The 19,764-nt window shown below is 39.2% G+C and overlaps 1 protein-coding gene across 7 annotated transcripts in view; it reads left to right on the forward strand.

Moving 5' to 3' along the window:
- The first annotated feature begins 4,654 nt into the window (after positions 1–4,654).
- The window catches only part of mast3a (microtubule associated serine/threonine kinase 3a), a 29,011-nt gene continuing 13,901 nt past the window's right edge, over positions 4,655–19,764 (forward strand). For 4 of the 7 annotated variants that reach the window (XM_058633066.1, XM_058633075.1, XM_058633084.1 and 1 more), the window contains exons 1-6: positions 8,940–9,400; positions 11,505–11,593; positions 12,293–12,365; positions 14,735–14,755; positions 14,965–15,043; positions 17,429–17,586. In XM_058633066.1, coding sequence (XP_058489049.1) covers positions 9,315–9,400; positions 11,505–11,593; positions 12,293–12,365; positions 14,735–14,755; positions 14,965–15,043; positions 17,429–17,586 — 506 coding nt within the window. In that variant the 5' untranslated portion in view covers positions 8,940–9,314. Of the gene's footprint in view, positions 4,943–6,976; positions 7,009–8,939; positions 9,401–11,504; positions 11,594–12,292; positions 12,366–14,734; positions 14,756–14,964; positions 15,044–17,428; positions 17,587–19,764 lie in introns of those variants that run through there. The other 3 variants (XM_058633093.1, XM_058633121.1, XM_058633104.1) reach the window with 2 other exon arrangements.

The following is a 19,764-nucleotide window of genomic DNA, read 5'->3' on the forward strand; positions in this document are numbered from 1 at the left end:
ATGTTTCAAACCTATTTAACACACACGGGAACGAACAACTAATGGCAAATCAAGAATGATTAAAATGTCACAGCTTCTTCCAAAGACTGTAGAATTTGAAATATGTGACCTTAATGTAGAATGATCAGCTCCTTTTAAGTCATGGTGCACCGGGGGAACAGAAAAGACAAGTGGAAGAGACATAAGATAAGATATTGTAAACTTTATTTATCCTCATTGGTGAAATTCACTTGTTACAGCAGCAAAATGAGACGACACAAAACAAGCAAGGGATTAAGGAAAGGGAAAAGAGAAAAAAGGACTGTAGGTTATGTGCATTATGTACAATAGAAAGTTATGGACATTATATACATGGATGATAAAATGTCTCTGGATGAGATTTAGTGATATCACCTCAGCACGCGTGTCACTTCATCAAATAAATTACCATGTGTTTTACATGGACCAGTTCCCGGGAAAGAGACAATGGGTAATTACAGGTATACATTAGCTTTTTTTCAGGGCTATTCGGTTATGATAATGCGCTTGTTCATCCTACAGCTGTGTTTCTGTCCTATTGTAACACTGTTCAGTCCGCTCAGAGTTTGTTCATGTGTCAGAAAGTTGACAAAACCTGGGAGTCCCCCATCTTTCAGACCTACATTTAACACACACGGGAAAGAACAACTGATAAAATGTCACTGTCTTCCAAAGCCAGTCCAGAGAGGATTGAGCTATGCTGACAGCCTGATAGATGCATCTGTCACTATTTTCATTGTAATCGCATCATCACACAACTGATGTGAGGAGCTTGTTAGAGATCAAACGCAGCGCTCTTTTTTTTCTTTAAAAAAAAAAAAAAAGATTAAAATACACTGAAAATGCATGCAACAGTGCAAATCGCACTGTCATCTTTATGAAAGTGCGGCTGCGTCAGAACAACCAAAGAGACCAAAGAGCAAAAACCTCAGGTGACAACTGCCTCTGCACAATTGAGTTATCAGCCTATTATGTGAAAATCTGAACGACTATCAGTGCACTGTGCGATTACAAAGCAGTTTCCTCTCACTGTTACGTGTTCGTCTGTGGCACTGACCCTATTCTTTTTTCTTTCTTTTTTTTACATTGAATTAAAGTCTCATTCACAGCAGCTGCTGACTAATAAAACTTTTTTTCTGGAGTGGGAAATAACGAAACAATAGAGTATTGTGACATTCTGAGAGACAATATATCTTTGTAACATGATACTGATGGGGGGTTATCGAAGGTGAAAACAAACACTTTACATTATCACTCGGTATGCAACTGCAATGTGATATTAAATAATGAAGCAAGATAAAAATGACGCACAAACCTAAGAATAAGTGCAGGCTGGTCATTAAATGTTATCATTGAAAACAAAGGAGAAATAAGAGGTCATGAAACTGTCAACAAAACCAAAACATAAATGTATTATTGTTATTATTTTCATGACGAATGGTTTACTTTTTAGACAACGCTCGACAGAGGAGACAAAAACCTTAACTTACCCGAGACAGAATGTAATTAAAATGTTTCTTTTCTTATTTTCAAATAATCAACTTTTAACCGTTTGGTGCACATTAAAAGTCGAACAATCTGAGAAACTGATACGTAACTTTTCAGTGACAGTGTGACACTGCGTGTGTGAAATTCTCCGCGGTGAGTCACCGAGGTGATGAAACAATCATGTGCCCTGCCGGGTGAGCCTACCTTGCACGTTGGAAGTGTGTGAAAGGTTCAGAGTGACTCATGCAAACTGGCATTGTTGTTTCGACTCTCATGTAAGACTCATTTTCATTCCACCGGCTCGTCGCTCTTTCATCACTCGAAAGAAACAAATAGGGGAAAAACCACAAAGTGCACTTGCAGGGAGAGTGGAGAAACAGTAGTGAATTTAAAAAAAGAAAAAGAAAAAAGAAGCTGACTGGTGTCCTGCAATGCAGTGATGGTCCTGCAATGCTAATTCCGCACCTTTTAGACCCACTCGTAGGGGGACGGGACCTCATTCCCAGAATGTAAACAGTGTCCGCCATTTTTGCTAACAGTTACACTAACAGGACCAAGTGTCACTGGTGATGAAGATTTTTCTCAACTCAGAGGAAACTGAGGTTTGGAAGCACAATCTTTCAAAGATCTGTGAAAGTATTCCTTTAATGTTTCATCGTTTCTGTCCATGAACGCATGCTTGTCACGAACGAAGGTGGCTCCATTCTCTTTATCACGATGGGTCAGTGGCCCATCAGAGGGATTCTGAAACTGTTATTATAAGTTCAAAAAAAAAAAGCATACTGTTGCTTTAAAAATAGACCAAGAAGAGGATGACAGCACATTGCATCAGTGTGGCAGTTGCACTGCAGTGATGTTCTGTCTGAGGGTTGGACAAGCTGCTACAAGAGGATGTGAGATAAGTCTGAACGCATACATTAAACGTCAATCGTATTTATCAAAAGTTTGAATTATGTTTTAGATGTTTATTTGTTGCTTGGCACTGTAGCTGGCAGTATCACATCATGGTTGAGTGTCAACCCCCAGCAGATGAGCACAGATAAAGACGTGTGATTCAGGTAACGGAATGGTGAATGGTGACCTGACCACTGAAGGAACGCATGTTAGACTTCCCTAAGGCAAAAGACATGTAGTTTACTCTCAGATCACTTGACTATGATGCATTACACTGAATGGTCCTTGTGGAATTACTGCTTTATAACGCCAAATATGTGTTGCCTACCACAGCTTTAATGTGATTAGTTTGGGGAACTTGAGGAGAAGTTGCCTCAGTTCTTCTGTGGTGTATTTCTCAGCAGCTTCTGTCTCTTATGTCAGACTGTGCACTTAAAAAAAAAAACTTTAACAGAGGGCTTTCGCGCTGTTGATTAAAGTGTCTGTGGTAAATGCAGATATAAGTATTTTTTTCTTTCCCCACCATCCAATTATTTGTTCTCTGTTCATTGGTTATGTCAAACAATTTTTCATTCCTCTCCTGTTTGACCATACTAGGATTTTGGACTTGCAAAAACACATAGAACATGTATAACACATAGTTGGATTGTGCCCTCTAGTGGCCCTAGAGCTCCAGTACAGAAATGGAGTCACAGTGAGCCTGGAAGACTTCAATATAAGGACTTTATATTGGAGTCAAGATGACAGTTAGTTTACAATTAGTTTAACAAGTATTGTGAACCTCAAGGTTTCATTTTGTTCTATTCTATTCTATGTGTTATTTAATCTCCAAATGTTGTAGAAAGAGAAAGATGACTTCCATGTCTGGTTTGTTCCATTAATGAAGCTGCGGCAGTAGAAGATGACCTATGCTGGATCACACGGACGTTAAATGAATTTGATGAAAAACAAGGTCAAGTAATATTGTTATTATTGTAATATTTTATTACTTTTATTACTTATATTATTTTTATATTTATATGTAAATATTCATGGACAGGAAAAGATACCGTTCAATATGGCTGCACACAGGACACACTTAAGAGAGAGCAACTTAGGAAAAGAAAATGTCACTGTTCATCATCATCATCATCATCATCATTATCATTATTATGATTGTTATTATCATTATTATTATTATTATTATTATTAGTAATAATAATAATAATAATAATAATAATAATAATGCTTTATCATTATTGTTTTCTACTCGAGATTTGGTCACAAATACTACGTCTCATATTCAGATCTGAAACTATTGTTTGGTAACAAATACAGAGCAGTCAAAACAAAACAGTTGCAGTCAGACACACGTCTTGTCTTCTGAAAATGCTTCATTTCCAAGACATTTAATTTCAAACTGTTTGTGAACTTCAAAGGAGAACAAGAGAGGATTCATGTCCGCCTGGCTTACATAAAGCGACATGGGACAGCACAGGACAAGAGACACCCCATTGTTATCACGATACTGCCAGGCACCAGGCACAGATCAATCACTGCTATTCAGCTCAGCTTTAGAGAACAATTGTTCTGAAGGCTTCACTCCTCCAGACAGACGCTGGCATTTGAATTCATCTGAACACTCGCTCACTCACTAACTCACTCAGTGAATACATGTGTTATTATCTTATTTACGTGCACAGCCATTCTTATTGGGACACTGTATCGTACAATATCCCAAACTAATCCATAACCAGTTCATGCCTAACCCTAACCTTAACCTAAATAGTTAGGTTCTGCCTCATTAGGACCAGGTTTTGGTCTCCAGGAGGACTACTGGTCCTGTGCTTGTGCCAGTACACACTCACACTGGTTTTCATGACTTCAGAGGACATTACATTCATTTCCTTGAGACTCACTCTATAATTGCTACTGGCCTAATCCTAAACCCTGACCTTGACCTTAACCTTAATTTAACCCTGACCTCGGCCTGACTTTAAAACATGCCTTCTCCTAAAAATGAGAAATGGTAATTTACGGTCACATTAAAAGTCACATTATAGGGACTGTGTGTAAACAAATTCAGATCCCCACAACATAAGCAATACCGGATGCACACACACACACACACACACACAAGTACGCGCGCGCACACGCACACGCATCAACAGTGAAACCAGGATTGTGTCTGTTGTCAACAGCTTGCCTCAAGATCTAATGTACAGAGACCGACCCTCCTCCGCCCCGTGCTCCTCCTGCTCCTGTTCCTGCTCCTCCTGCTCCTTGTCCTCCCCATCAGGTGATCAGCTAGGCTGGAGTGCCTGACCACCTTCTGTGGGCAGGTCGACCAGCTTGGGTGCACACACACACACACACACACAGGGTGGGGTGGAGGGAGAAGAGGAAGAGGAGGAGGTGGCGATGAAGCATTGCTCCCCGGTGAGAGGAGATCGCGGCGCGCAGCATGGGCTGACTGACTGACTGACTGACTGATCCGGGATCTGTTTTTCAATTGTCTTCAGCGATGGATGAGCCGAATATCCTGAGACGCCGCGGTCTACAGGTAAAGTAACACTTGTGCTCGTTCATTTCTGGGCGAATGGGATGATGTTGATGTGGTGGATGATGAGTCTGTGCGATTGTGTTGCTTCGGATTGGAGTGAGAAATGTAGGAGCTGATATTTTCATGAAAATACATAGCATTAACCCTTTCCTCTCCTCATGACAACGGTGTCGGCTGGACTGTTATGATTGTTCTGTTACATGGAGACCACTCCTGACAACAAACACAAGGACTGTGTGAAATGGATGATGATGCCAAGTATAAATTATATTTTCAGTGGCAGCAGAGCTTTACTTTTCATTTTGGGGGCTCCTCATTGGTGCTTTGGTGGATCTGGTTGCCTTGGTGATAAGAGCACAAAAAGACAGGGTTCCTTGACATCCCTTTAATCTTCTCCATGGCACCGTCTTTATCTCACAGATAGATCCATGTGTGGGAATAATCAAGTCCCACCGTTATTTCACGCATAAATGAAGAAGTGAAATACCTCATTATCTTATGGAGGAGGTGATGTGTTGTGTTGGTGAGTCTGTCCGTCCATTCATTTACACTAATTACTTTCCTTTTCAACAACATTCATTTGCAATGCATAAGAGCAGAGCTTTACTAATAATGTACATGATGAGTCCTGTAAATCCTTATGATGTGAAATAGACACAACACAGCCTTAAGTGTTAAGTGTAAAAGGTGAATTGATGTGGTCTCATTAGTGATTACACATCATTTTAGGCACGGTGCCTTGTTTTTCCATGTGACTGTGTGCATTCACTGTCGGAGAGGCAGCGTCATTAGGAGATATGGGTGATTTCCACATGAAAGAGGATGAAATTTGTGCCGCAAAAATACTTCTTTTTCATCTGAGTGCCAGCATTGACTAGCCTTCAAATCATGATTGACAATGACAGTTTGTTTTTTAGTTCCCTGAGCTCAAATGCATGTGTGGATTTCTACATCATTGCTCTTATATGACAAGAGTTATGCAAGAAACTAGGCCGTGCTGAATCTCATGACATTTACGCTGCACTGAAATGAGGATAAGTGGAATTGATGAAGGAAGCATTCAGGGAACGTCGTCTGGCAATAGGGTGTAGCTTCCTGCTGGACAATACAGTAGTTCAACAACAATATAATGCAATATGATGTTGTCAGTGGAAATGTGACAAAGATTCAATATATACGGATATAACGTTATATTGCACAAACACAGCGGTATAAGACAGGAACTCAATTTACCTGATGTGTGAAATGTGTCTATGTTTAACTAGTGTTTTTTGTTTTCATTCAATAAAATGGTTTAAAACCACACTCAAACGTTTACTCTCAAGTAAAAATCAATCTTTAATCAGCTGACAATGAACGTGATAATTGTCAATATCAACTGGTTTTTAAATGTTAATTGCACCATATCACCGGCCCTACTTTTATCAGTCCAAAAAGGTTCATCCTGTCTACTTGGTTATATCGTTGAGTTTAAGTTTCGTTCAGTCAGAGAGTCAAAAAACCTTATTTTTGTGTCTGACCGAAGGAAACTTAAGTTCAATGCCCTCAGTCAAAACACCATATTCCTTGTTTGTTTTACCCTAAGGAAACAATGTGTGCTCTTATAAAAACAGAAAGTTAAAGGAAAATACACAAATATTGACGTTTTACTAGGGATGGGACGGTGCCACTTTTTTGTGTCCGGTACGGATACAGATATCGCAAACGAGTTATTTCAAACTCATCATTCTCCAACTGTGTAACAAATATTGTTCTCACAAAAAGAATTAATAAACTGCCTTACAGTCTGTGCATAGTGAAGCATGTGATATGAAGGATTTTTGGATTGTATCAGATTTTTACATATTTATCTGTCTGATATCTGATCCAGTATCTAAACGATACCGATATTGACCGATACAATTCCCATCCCTACTATTTACTATATCCTGTCAGTCATCTCCAAACAATAAACACTTACATACTTATAGGAATAAGTGATATCTTAGAAATAGAAAAAAATAAAAGTTTACTTTCACATCTCTTCTATTCCAGAAAGAACTCAGTCTTCCTCGCAGGGGAAATGTGTAAGTATCAACTGACTTATTATGTGTCTCTTACGTGTCTCCTTTTGTCCCCCTCCCTCCTCTTCCAGTCAGATCAGCCTGGTGTCAGTCACTTGTCAGCTTTGTTGTGCATGCAAGTCTTAGTTTACCAGTCTCACTGTTCAGACAGGTTTTACCTAAATGGAGATCAGAGGAAGACAGGAAGGTGCAGAAGGTTCTAATGTTTCTGTATAACTGAGGTAAAAGCTATACTGTAGAAAATATTTACAATAATTTACATTTTATTTGAAGTGTACCCATAGAGGGGACACTAAAAACTCAATTAGAATTTTATTGTTATTTTATGTTAACATTTAGATTTAACATTTTGGTGTAACATTTAATATTTAATATATGTATACATATAAGTTACCAAACGTTTGCTGTAAATGTGGTAAAAGGTGACATTAAAAACACTGTTTTAAACACGGTTTGAATTTAAATGTTATTCAAAATGTTAGGTTCAGTGTGAGCCACTTAACAAACGGAACCTCATACCTCACTGCTTAAAATCCATGCCTATTGTGATACCCGAACCAGTTTTCCCTTTGGCTGCAACGGCTGATAATCATGTGATGGTAATGTATTTGAATATTTCAAGTGAGCAAGCAAGCTGAGCCGGCTCTCATGGTTAAATGCCGAGTGTTGTTGTTTCCTCCATCGTTTCCTGCTCAGAATTCAGAAGTATTCAGCTGGTGATCAACCTGGATTGTACACTGTAGTATACAGATTATTATATTCTTGGGGGAGGTGTCTCTTTCAGGATGACATCAGTCTGTTCAGGGACTTTCCCTTGTCCTGGTTTAATAGTAAAAAAAAAACAAAAAAACCCAGTAACATCTTTTTCCTTCCTCTAAGATATTTGAGACAAGGAAATGATCATGATATATCCAGTATATGAGATGAAAACCTTATATGAATGGATCAACAAAGTAATTCTGATTCTGAATAGAATATAATTAGAATATCTTATTCAGAGTAAAGCGGGTAGTCAGATCATTGGTGTCGATAGAAAGTAATTATTGACATGCCGCAGGACAGTTGATCGAATTTAACACTAATTTAGCACTGTAGACATGGATGATGATGTGTTATTGCTGAATTATAAAATGTTAAGTTTAAATCATCATGTAAAATAGCCTTGCATTTGAAACAAACTTATCTGGGTTGTAAATTGGAAGAAACCTTATAACTACTGTATATAGGAACTTGTGTTGTCAAGTGAAACTCATAGGATGATCTCAATTCTACCCAAAAATATAACGTTTAAGGTTGCTCAAAACTGACAGCTGTAACCAATGTGTGATTCTGAATGTAATGTTTTATTAGCAGCCCATGCAAACATCAAATTCAGAATCAGGTTTCATTCAAAAAGTCAGTAGTCAGATTGTTGTTGTCAATATGTAAACTAATCACTGAAATGTCCCAAGCCAGTTTGGTAATTCAGCAATGTGGCCTGAAATTATGATCTGTTATTGCTGAATATGAAACATCTCATGTATAGATCGCCCTGCATTTCAGACTGTCATATTTGGTTGATAAAAGGTGTCACATACAGTAAGAACGTGCTCTGCACTTGGAAAAAAACAATCTGACCTGGCGACAAGAATGAAACTTTCAACACCACTCGAAATTGACAGCTGTTAAACTGGCAAAACTTGCTGTGTGCATTTTACCCTTACATGTATTGTTTTGTTTTATGGTAAATAGAATTAGAACCATGCCTGCCGTTAGTTTTTGTTGTTGTTTTTACACAAACATCAGAAACACACAACTCTTAGTCTTCAAGGATTGTAATCTGTGCATATGGTTGGCTCATACGTGTTGTCGTGGCTGTCCCAATAATTCCCATAGCGCATGAAGGCATCATTAGTATCTCCGCCCTCCGGCTCGCGCTGACGCGTCTGCGCAGTGCAGCACTTAGGGTTGCTGTCTACGGAAAGTTTGTATCATTTGATGGTGTCCTGAAGCAAATTCTCCCCGACATTGCGGTGTGCCGCTCAGGACTGACCGTGCTTGGGGAAATACGCGGCCGATAGCATGGCAGTGGAGCGGAGCGGCCATGGCACTTCCACTCGCGCACTACCACAGAGATAGCTCCCATGCTGTGGGGTCCGTTTGTACCGAAGCTGAATGGAGTTTCTGCTGTTGGACACCTCGTACTGGCCTAGCTAGCACCTAGCACTAACAACAACTCCTCTCCCGGAGAGACTGCCACACGATGCTCCCGTTGTAACGACACATTATTTTTTAATTCTCCGGACTGGCTTTAATCAGTCACCACCACCATGTCTGACCAAAGCTACTACTGGACCGTGTTGCCGAGTTACAAGTCTAGTTTTGTGACTGGGGCCATGATGAAAAGATCCAAAGGGTGAACACAACACGTCTTGTTTCTATACCTTTATGTGTGTGTGTGTGTGTGTATGTATTTTTCCCCTCAATAACGGAGACTACCTCGATATGTCTGGAAAGTGTCCTTTGTCCGCACTTGTCATCGGTTCACAGCAGAGCTGTTGCCACCCACAGGGAGGCAAACACTGCAATTTGTCGAACGTGTGTGTGGAGATCATTTGATTCTCAGCACGTAAACGCAACACCCCGCTGTGCTGGGTGTTAGTATCAGCTCAGATTGATAGTGCACCCTATGTGTCTGGTATATCCGCCCTAGTTTTGGTTTTCGACCGAGAAACGTGGCCATTGTAGTGTTCTGTCTGTGTGTGTGTGTGTGTGTGTGCACAGACTGCATTGTCTGCCCTCGCTGTCGCATAAAACGACACAAAAAGTGTCTGTGCCAATCGATTCACTGATATGGTTAGCGGTACAGTAATGTGCTTTCATTTAGGATGTATCATCTGCCTTCATGAAGTGGAGGAGGAAAATGTTACTTCTTCTGTAAGTGCATTAAGTGAGCGACTAGATAGATGGATAGATTATACAATTAATCTATTGAGCTTTCATTTACTAATGAATGCCCTGCAGTTTATACAAAGTGTACATTGCACAGCATTACTTTGGCTGGATCTCGGTGAATAAATGCAGACAGTTCACCATGAGCAGACAAGTCAAACTTGCCTTTATCTTAATGACCTAATTTCAACATGCCACACTGCCTGCAACACACCACACACAACAAGCCACTATTGTTTTTGTCAAATATGAGTAGCTTAATCACTGGTAACTGTTGATTAGGCTCACATGGTCATGTTGTAATACAGTGATGCTTTCATGCCTTCTCTGTTTAGACTCTATGGTGTCAAAAGGTCGGTTGTTTGTTTGGTGATAAGAAAAAAAAAAGAGTGTTAGCTCCCAGAGGGTGCACTGATGTGTGTAGAACCCATGCATATAAAATCATACAGAGAGTTAAAATGAAATTTGATCTTTAAAGTAACTGCATCACACAGTAACTACACAGACATCTATGAGGGCAAGTCACAGTCCGAGAAAAGCTGCTCAGCAGGATTGAGGAAGAATAAAATTACCACTTGATTTTGCATTGAAACGCTAAACGGTAACAAAGATGACTGCTGGTCATCACAGCAACATACCAGTAACAAATCTACAGTTCAGTTATTACAATACATTACAGAAGTAACTCATCTTTTGACACTGTGTCATTGAAATTTGTAAATTGTAAGCTTTTAAATGTTGACATGTTTATAAAAAGCCACTGATTAAAGCTGCATTAGCTATGACTCTTTGACCAATGAGATCATTGATTAGTTTGCCAATGGATCTGTTAATGTAGGGATAAAAATATTGTGTAAATCAATGGCGATGTCTGTAAAAGAACATTCATATGTGATGACCTTGAAAATAATCTCTCTGCATCATTGTATTTAAAAAGCCAAGGTTGTTTCATCGAAGAAGATGCTGTCAACAGTACACACAGATGCCTGCCATAATCTAGAATAGAATATCACTTTATTAATACCCCAAGGGGGACATTACTTATCTTATAGCAGCAGAAAGAAAATAATGAACAGGTGATATACGAGATAAGATGGAAATGTGGAAGGAAATTCCTGCAGACACCTCAAACATGTTAGGCTCTACACTGATTCTTTGTTGAAATAATACAGCACATTGCTCATATCGGTGTTTATGGAATAGAGCATTTATTTTTGGTATTTTCATTGTCTGAATCGCCTTTATAGTAAGACCCAGTAGAAAAGCCACAGAAACAGGTACAAATGATACTCTGCTGTATGTTATGTGATTGTATGTTTGTAATATAAACATGTTTGTAGCTAGATACAGTATGTATGGACACACCATTGCTAGTGCCAACACAGCTGTCACCAGTGTTTACCTTTTTTAACTGCCAGCAGCCACAGTTGATGGGTTGACCATGTTTTATTTTAACTGTTTACTGCACTGATAGTGGACTGATAATAACCCTTTGCCTGCAGCTCATTGTGTTTGTGACTGAATAGGCAAATGTTTTATCTCCTCTGTTTGTTTACCTTCTCTCACAGTTCCCGTAACAACAAGAGAAGGAGTTTGGCGGTCGGGACCACGTCGCCCACGCTCTCACGACCGCTCTCACCTCTCCCACTCGCTACAGGTACTTGTGTTGTTTTTACTCCTGTGTCTGCTCGGCTCATTGTGTGATGTTGTTTTCACAATTAGAGTTAAGGTTCACAGGGTTCACTGCATGTAGATTAGATCACATGAAAAGCGGATAAGTGACTGAGATGAGCTGACAGGAAACCACTGTATTGGATTTTTGTCTTGTGTACTGTATTTGCCTTTAGCGTTGTGTTTGCTTGATGCTGCATGTCACATGGTTAGTGCTGGTTTCCTTCTGGTCACCATCCACCTTTAAATGCTGTTTGATTTTTTTTGATTTTTTTTTAATGTCCCTTCCTTCTAGCTACTCATTGCTGGATCCTACCGAGAGTCATTCATTCTATGTTTTATATTATTCATCAATTTTTTTTAATGTGATTTTGATCTTGGAGACTGGTGTGAAAAAACGAGTTTACGATGTAATGTGATCAACAACAGGACTATTGATGTCTTCTAAAACTAAGGTTCTTTGATTAAGCAAGAGAGGGGCCTTGTTAACCCCTGACTGTATTGCTGTAGTCAAGTTAAACAGCTTCAGCTCGAAACATAAAATGAAAAACAACTGTAGAATTCACGATTAGGATCAGTGAACATATTCCAAAGTGAATGTAAAAGGAGGAGTGAGCCAGTGAACTGATTCAGCACACCAGTCATGCATCTTACAGCTTATGATATTGTGTTTTTGTTTCTTCAGCTGGCAGCAGCCCCTCAGAAAGCCCTAGAAATGTCTCTGCCAGCACCTCTGCCAACTTCCAGTTTGCCCGCAGGTAAGAATGACCTTTTTATTATGGATTTAGTCCAAAGTAGTGTCGCTTTGAATCAGTTAAAACATATTGCATTGAAGACACAGACCAGTTTACAATATACAATGACCTACTTGGTGGGGCTGGAAGATGAATCAATTTAATGAATTAATTCAAACAAATGGATGAATTAGGATGATTTTTTTTGTTAATGTAATTGTGAGGCTCCTGTAATTTATATTCGTGCAGCACTACAGGTTGACAGGTTTGTTGTAGCACCTTCAGTTTTGTCAGCCATGGCAGACAAGTTCTCGGAAATATCTCACTGTGCATAGTCAGATATGTGATTTAAATTGGCCAGTCAGCAGAGCCATCAAGTAGAAAATCATTGTTTGGGTTTTTAAAAAGTAAATCTATGTTATTTGGAGAAACCAAGTTTGAAGGTAATTAAATGACACGGTCATATTACATCTTTATCTGATCACCTTCCCTGACTAGAACATGGTGTTGACGTTGTGAAATTCACTACAGCTGAAGTTTAGACTGAATAAATAAATAAATGTCAGTGAGTCACAGGTAACTGTTTTATTTTTGACCAGGAGGAGTAAAACTCCTCCAAGTTAAAACCATCCCTCAACAACTTAAATAGAGCATCCAGTCTGTTTCTCCTTGGCTCTATAGCCTTTTGAATAAATATACAAAAATAAGACTTGTGGGGGTGTCTGAGGGCAACTGAATATCATGGATTATGAGCATGTCCTGGCTTGTTCTCTTTTGCCCCTCTAGTAGAAATAAGAGCTGAAATGCCCATGGGCCAATTGCTGGACATGGATCTAGGCAATTCTAAAGCCAATTAGGGCAGCAATCAGTGTACAAACACACACTATTTACCCAGAACTCGTGTGTTTATGGGTAAAAGTGTCAGAGCTTGCCCTGTAATCATGCTTCATGCTGTTCATAGTCTCGCTAGAATTTAAAAGAACAGTGCATACCACTGATCCAGGAGAAGGGAATTGTATGTTGTTTACTTGTTAGTAATGAGGCTGTGGCATAAAAACAGCACCACAGCTCATTCCAAAGGAGGTGGTTACAAAAATAACTTTAATGCTGCTTATCTAAATTATCACGAGTAATGAATTAGCATTAATATTGCAGTGCGCAGTATAGCATATTGCACCATAAGCTCAGGGATGGAGAGGGGTCTCCTCTCGGTAGAGTTGCTCTGCATGAGCCTGCATGACTCATCTAAATTTATTGAGACTTTTTGAAGCTGCCAGTGTGGAGACAGATGCTGTGACTGCACTTTTGAGAACTCCACTGGGTTTATTTGATGTTCATACAAGCTGTATAGCTATGCTGTTTGTGCAATTATTTTTTCCTGTAAACATGGAAAAGCCATACACGGAATAGCTTTGTTCACGCAAGTAATTAAAAAAAAAAAAGTCCTTTAAATGCAAATGAAGTAAAAACATGGCACACAAGCATCCCAAGGGTGAGGTATAATCGTTTAGCTGCAACTCCCTCCTCACCATTAAAAAGCTTTTTTTAACCTTGGGGTGTGACGACGGCCAAGAAGCTGACTCCAAAGAAGTGTTTTTCCTTTTACACCTGAAGGCAGTGATTCTAACCTCAATTTAAATCCAGGTTTTAAACACGTCTTTTATCCCCTTAAGCTGTAAAGGACCTTTCAACAATCTAGTATCCGTAGTAAATGAAGTGTTAAATGAATAGTATTAGCACACACATTGCATATGAACCAGGTGCAAAAACACACATCTTTTATACCTCATTAATCCCCAGAACTCCAAGCAGAACAATCAAATTGTGTCATTGTGTCACCTCTGATTTAGCCGGGAACTGGAATCTGCGAGAAAAACATTTGACATTGCAGATTTAAGCAGGGAAAGAATTTGGGCCATGCCTTCATCGTGCCGCACTACATAGAAAGTTAGGGGACAGTGGTGATGGAGTCACTGTACGGGTGGAATTTTCACAAGGTCGCAATTTTCTGTGTGTAGTTGTGATCTGTCTAGATTTGTCATGCTGTAAACTCTATGCTCTTTGTAACATTTGTTAAGAAAGGTGCTATGCTAATAAAGATAGTGTTATTATTATTATTATGAGTGTATTTTGGATGTGTCTATAATGAGTCACAAGATTTATGTCTGTGGTGCAGTATGATAGCACCTTGGCAGGCATTTACCCACAGCAGCACTGGCAGCAGCAGATTGTCACAAGCTGTGAGCTGTGACAGTCAAACGGGACGATGACTGTGTCGGCCAGACTCCCCATTAAAAACACTTTTGTTTTCTCTCTCACTTTGTGTGTCACCCTGCTCTTTTCCCCATCTCCCTCCTTCCCCATTTATGTCTGCCTCTTTTGCATCTTTGCAGCCAACTGGCCCGTACTGAAAGGTAAGATAATGGATGAGAATGTGTCTGTATTTTTAGTTTAATTAAAAATGGGTATAAAAGGATGAAAGGGAAGATTCTAAGTGTTTTTTGTAGGGCCTAGCTTTTTTTTTTTTTTTTTTTTAAAAGAAAAAAATAAGTTTAAAGTGAATTAGATTTGATGTAATATCTAGTGACTAGTGAACAGTGTTTAACTTGTTTGTTTTTTGCAGAACGGATGGACGAAGGTGGTCTGTGGCATCAGTTCCCTCATCTGGATACTGCACTAATGCACCCAGTTCATCAGTATCTGTAAGCTGTCTGTGTCTCTGTGTAATCCTCTTCTTTTGTCCTTACTCTGTCACTCTATCTTTGCTTTGACGGTTTGTCAACATCTCTTCACCTCCTTTCATGGGAGCATTTAGCTTTCTGTTACGCTTATTTATACTTACTGTCGTTTTACCATTCAATAAATCTGTCTATAGTTAACTAGATTTAATTAAGATTTAGTTGTTGTTTAGAGTAGAACAGAATCATTGTCACATGATGATGGAGAGCTGTGAACTTCCAGCGCTCACTTTGATCTTCACTGATTGATTAGAAGGGCAAATTTGATCAAAGGGAAGCAAATGTCTAGATTCAGCACACAACCCCCCACAATATCTCATTATTTGTTCAAAACATTTGAAAAAAGCTAATAAAATAGCTTCAGAAATTTGATTTATTGAGTAAGTTTAAACTTTCATAATACAATGTCTTTTCAATGTTAGTTAGAATATCACACGATCTGGCTCTGTTTATAAGAATTTGTGTCTTTAACTAAATTTTGTTGGGTTCCATTATCAGAAATAGATAAGAGTATAGATTTTGCACCTAAATATTTATGAAACTTATCTCAATAATTTACAGTGAACAAGAGAAAAGTGTATTTTGTTGCGAGAACAGTTTGAAAAATGCTTTCATACCTAAAAACATAAGTTCCTGTTGGACTCGTGTGTATCTGATGTTGATACGTTTCAGCCTCTGCTCTAAAGAAACAAATGTTAATGTTTATGGGTGGTGATGGTTTTATTTAGAAAACATTTTCAGTGGTTATTTCTTAAGATGGACCTTGTAGCAACTGTAGAGTTTCACTTACCCACTGAGTGCATTCTCAGAAGCAGACAGAAAACACTTACATGATGGTACGTTCAGCAGCAGCTGACTCATACTAAACAGCTGACTCAAAATGGATGTAATGTGACTCAACTATAATGGGATATATCCAGTGATGATGCATCCTCCCATCCCCCTGCTATTTATCCAACTTTCCGCCACGAAGAGGAAATAAGAATTATTCCTCAGATGCCTTTCCCAGAGTTTTCTGGGAATAGTTTACTGGAAACTTGCAACTATTGTGAGTTTTATATTTTATGACAATTAAAGTGCATAGCTTTAACAATAAGAAGTATTTGTATGGCTAATTTTAACAGAAAAAGTTGTGATATTAAAGAGATTAGAGTGGGTTAGGGTGTGACCATGTTGAAGAAATAAATTACTTGGTGAAACGATTCAAGCTGTTATTTGAAAGCCCCTTCACATCTAAGGGAAAGTACAGGAATGACACGTCTAATCACTAAAATAACACAGGTCTTGTTGAAATTCATGCTCACTCTTTCCTGCATGATGTCACAAATGAGAAGAGGGGACTTAACTGCTTTTCTTGTGTTCCCCCTCCGCTTTTCCTTTTGGGAAAAAAAATCAGAGGAAGGGAGGGCGTTGAGTTGCCCAGCTACACCCATCAGTTATTTGTTGAAGGTTTCTGTGGTGATTATCTTGAGACTTTGTCTTTGGAGTCATTACTGAAACTGCAGTTGGTTGTAGAAAAACAATACCCAGCTCCTCTGTCACGGCTGTAATTTTGTATGGCCAACCACATGGCTTGGAGTCAGTGAGGTCAGCCTTCCTCACACAATGCCCCTTTCAGGCTCACTTTCAGTGAGGTCTTTATACTGCCCTCACTCGATTCTGACATGTCTCTGGTTTCCTCCTCAGGGAGTCTTGCTCCACATGTTTTTAACACTTATTTACGTCCCTTTTTTCTTCTTCTTAATTTTTCAGTATTTCTGTTTCTTTTTCCTGTCAGTTTTCCTTTTCCTCTCTTTTGGGCTTTTCTCTTTTCCCCAGCCAAACAAGCCGCTCTTCCTTTCGCTCTTCTTTCAGTGAAACACAAGATCCCAGCCAGATGGGAGTTCTCATAAATTCCTGCGTGTCACACATTTTGGCTTAGAAAGAGAAAACAAATGCATGCACAGCCAACACAACAGCTGCTGCAGCCTTCCTCTGGCCACACTGCGACGGGAGAGGAAAAGACCTCCTTCAGGGACATGGAACACTAAATCTCACATAGTCTCTTTTTTAAAAGTGAAAAAGGAGATTTGTGAAATGTTTAAGTCAGTGCTGCCTCTCTCAAAATCCACCTTTTTAAGGATTGCTTTGAAATGTAAATCTATGGCGGAACACAAAAGCATTTAATATATTCAAACAAATGAGTGAATAAAACTAGACAAAAAGTTAGTAATTCAAGTAAGGCAGTACACAACTAATTAGCTGACTGTTTTAGAATTTAAAATTAATGTCAGTTCTTCTTCGCCCTTTTCCCCATCTCTTTGTAAATCCCCTCTCTCTTTATCCCCTGTGTGATTTTTTCCTTCCCAGTCTTCTTCTTCCCAGGAATTATTGCACCAGTTGCCCTTCCAACCCACACAAGATGATCTCCACTTCCTGTTCAAACATTTCCGGAGTACGGAGAGTGTGGCAGACGAGGAAGGAGCACACTCCCCACACCCTGTCCGAGTCCGCTCACGCAGTCTCAGGTAGCTATACCGTCCAGGTGTATGGACGCTTTGCTTTTGTTACACTAACGTTTCCACAACACGTCACTGCAAGAGGTGGTCATCTCATAAGAGTAGTTAGATTTGATGCAGCACAACTCTTAACAAATAATTATTTTGTATAGTATAACTACGAATAACAGAATTTGGGTGACACTGCCATATGCTACTGGCAACTGGTAAAACTGTCGTATTTTATTAGTGTTGCAGTGTGCAATAGAGTGGAGGAGCTTCTTTTTCTTCTTTTGGCTTCTCCCTTTAGGGGTCGCCACAGCAGTTCATCTGCCTCCATCTTGCCTTATCCCTTGTGTCCTTGTGATCTGCTGACTTCAAACCCCACTCTCAAACTAGTCCCTACTTAGCCAAGCCCCTGATCAGCAATTCACGGAGTGTGAATAATATAATACACCCAGGGTCATGGGTCATGGCATGACTGCCTTAAGTAAAAGTGGCTTATTTCTGCTTTTGATATTGCTGGACATGCGCAGAAACCTGGAGGGTGCAGGAGCAAAAATGGTCTGGAGACTTTAATAGGAACTCAGAAGGGAGCAATATGAACTTGAACTGCTGAGTGTGTAGAAGAAGAATAGAAAAATATATATATTGTTTTAAATTATACTAATATAGATATATGACATTAACAGACATGAGAGAGGAAGGTGAGTTTGTTTACAATACAGGCTACAGGCAGTGTAGCTTCTTTTTCCATTTCTGTGCATCTCAAAGTTGGTTATTCTGATTAGGCACTTGATGCACGTCAACGTTGGATTACTTATTTTTATTTCCCATGTAAACGGGGAACTTCAACATCAACTTTACTGTCATGTGTACTCTAGACAGTAACACCCAGTACAATTTAAAATCTTATTCTGTGACCTCCAACTAACCTAAAATAGTCGTTAGACGAGTGCACAGAGATGTCAGCCATGGAGGTTGTAATTTCTAATGAGAATGATTTTAATCAGAAATGTGCACCTTTAAACATAGCTACTTACTTGTTATTCCTCAGGCCCAGCTCAGCTAAATGCTTATGATGCTGCGTTGCTGTTGTTCCACTGAGCTTGGAACATACTTTTTAAAGTTGCACGGCAATCAAGCAATTTCACATTTGGTAAAATAGTTTTTCTCTACCAGGAAATGAACAAATTAGACCTAATGTTCCGTAGCCTCTTTAATAGATTTTTATTTTTTTTTAAAGGAAATACTTGCTCAGCAGATTTGAATATGGTAGAATCATTATTTTATGTGGTTGTGGAAAACAAAGCCCTCTGTATTGGTTACTGATAATCCCCTGGATTAAAATTCCAAATTATTAGAATTTCTCATCAAACAATCCGTCTAAATATCTATTTCGAGGTTGCACTAGACTTTTGATGGGTTGTGGAGGGTGTGGACACATCTTGATGTTTTTCCCTGTCACCTGCTCCCGCCTGTGCCACGTAAGCAACGTCTGTTTACTGCTCCATGTTTATAGAAGGGATTGTTGTCTACACGAAGGTAATAGGTTACACGCAGGATGTGTTTACAAGAGGGCTTTATCTTCAGTCTTTGAGCAAACATCTTAACTTATTGGTTTCTAATTTGAAGTTGATTTAATAATAATGTAGGCTTGGCAGCTCTTCAAATGTAGAAAAAAAATGTAGGTGTATATCCAGTGTATAAACATTGTTTCTCAGGTTTGTTTAGTTGACCACCCGCATGATCAGCTGTTCACAGAGGAAACATGAGAGACCAGAAAACACTTAAACAGTTACATCACAGAGAAAACTACACCAGTAAAATTTGACTGTGTGGCATATTAAAATATTGTAATTGATATTTGCAGTGCTTTTAAACACTATCTAAATTACTGCACAGACTCTGAAAATAGATGAATGACTGTTACTCAAATAGCTCTAGTGGGTGTGTAAATCATTTCTTATTGCCCCGGAATAGTTTTCATGGGGCTAAAGGTTGCACTTGCGCTCAGATAAAGTGACATTGCATGTGCAACTGTTTTGGTTAGCCAGAAATAGACATAGTAAATGATCTGTATTTATACAATGCTGTTCTAGTCCTAATGACCACTGAAAGCTGCCACAGCTTTTGCCATTCACCCACATTCACCCACATTCACTCACACTTTCATGCAGCGCATTTTCCATCGCACATCTTTCATCC

The sequence above is a fragment of the Solea solea genome, chromosome 1, assembly GCF_958295425.1.
Source record: "Solea solea chromosome 1, fSolSol10.1, whole genome shotgun sequence".
Taxonomy (NCBI): domain Eukaryota; kingdom Metazoa; phylum Chordata; class Actinopteri; order Pleuronectiformes; family Soleidae; genus Solea; species Solea solea.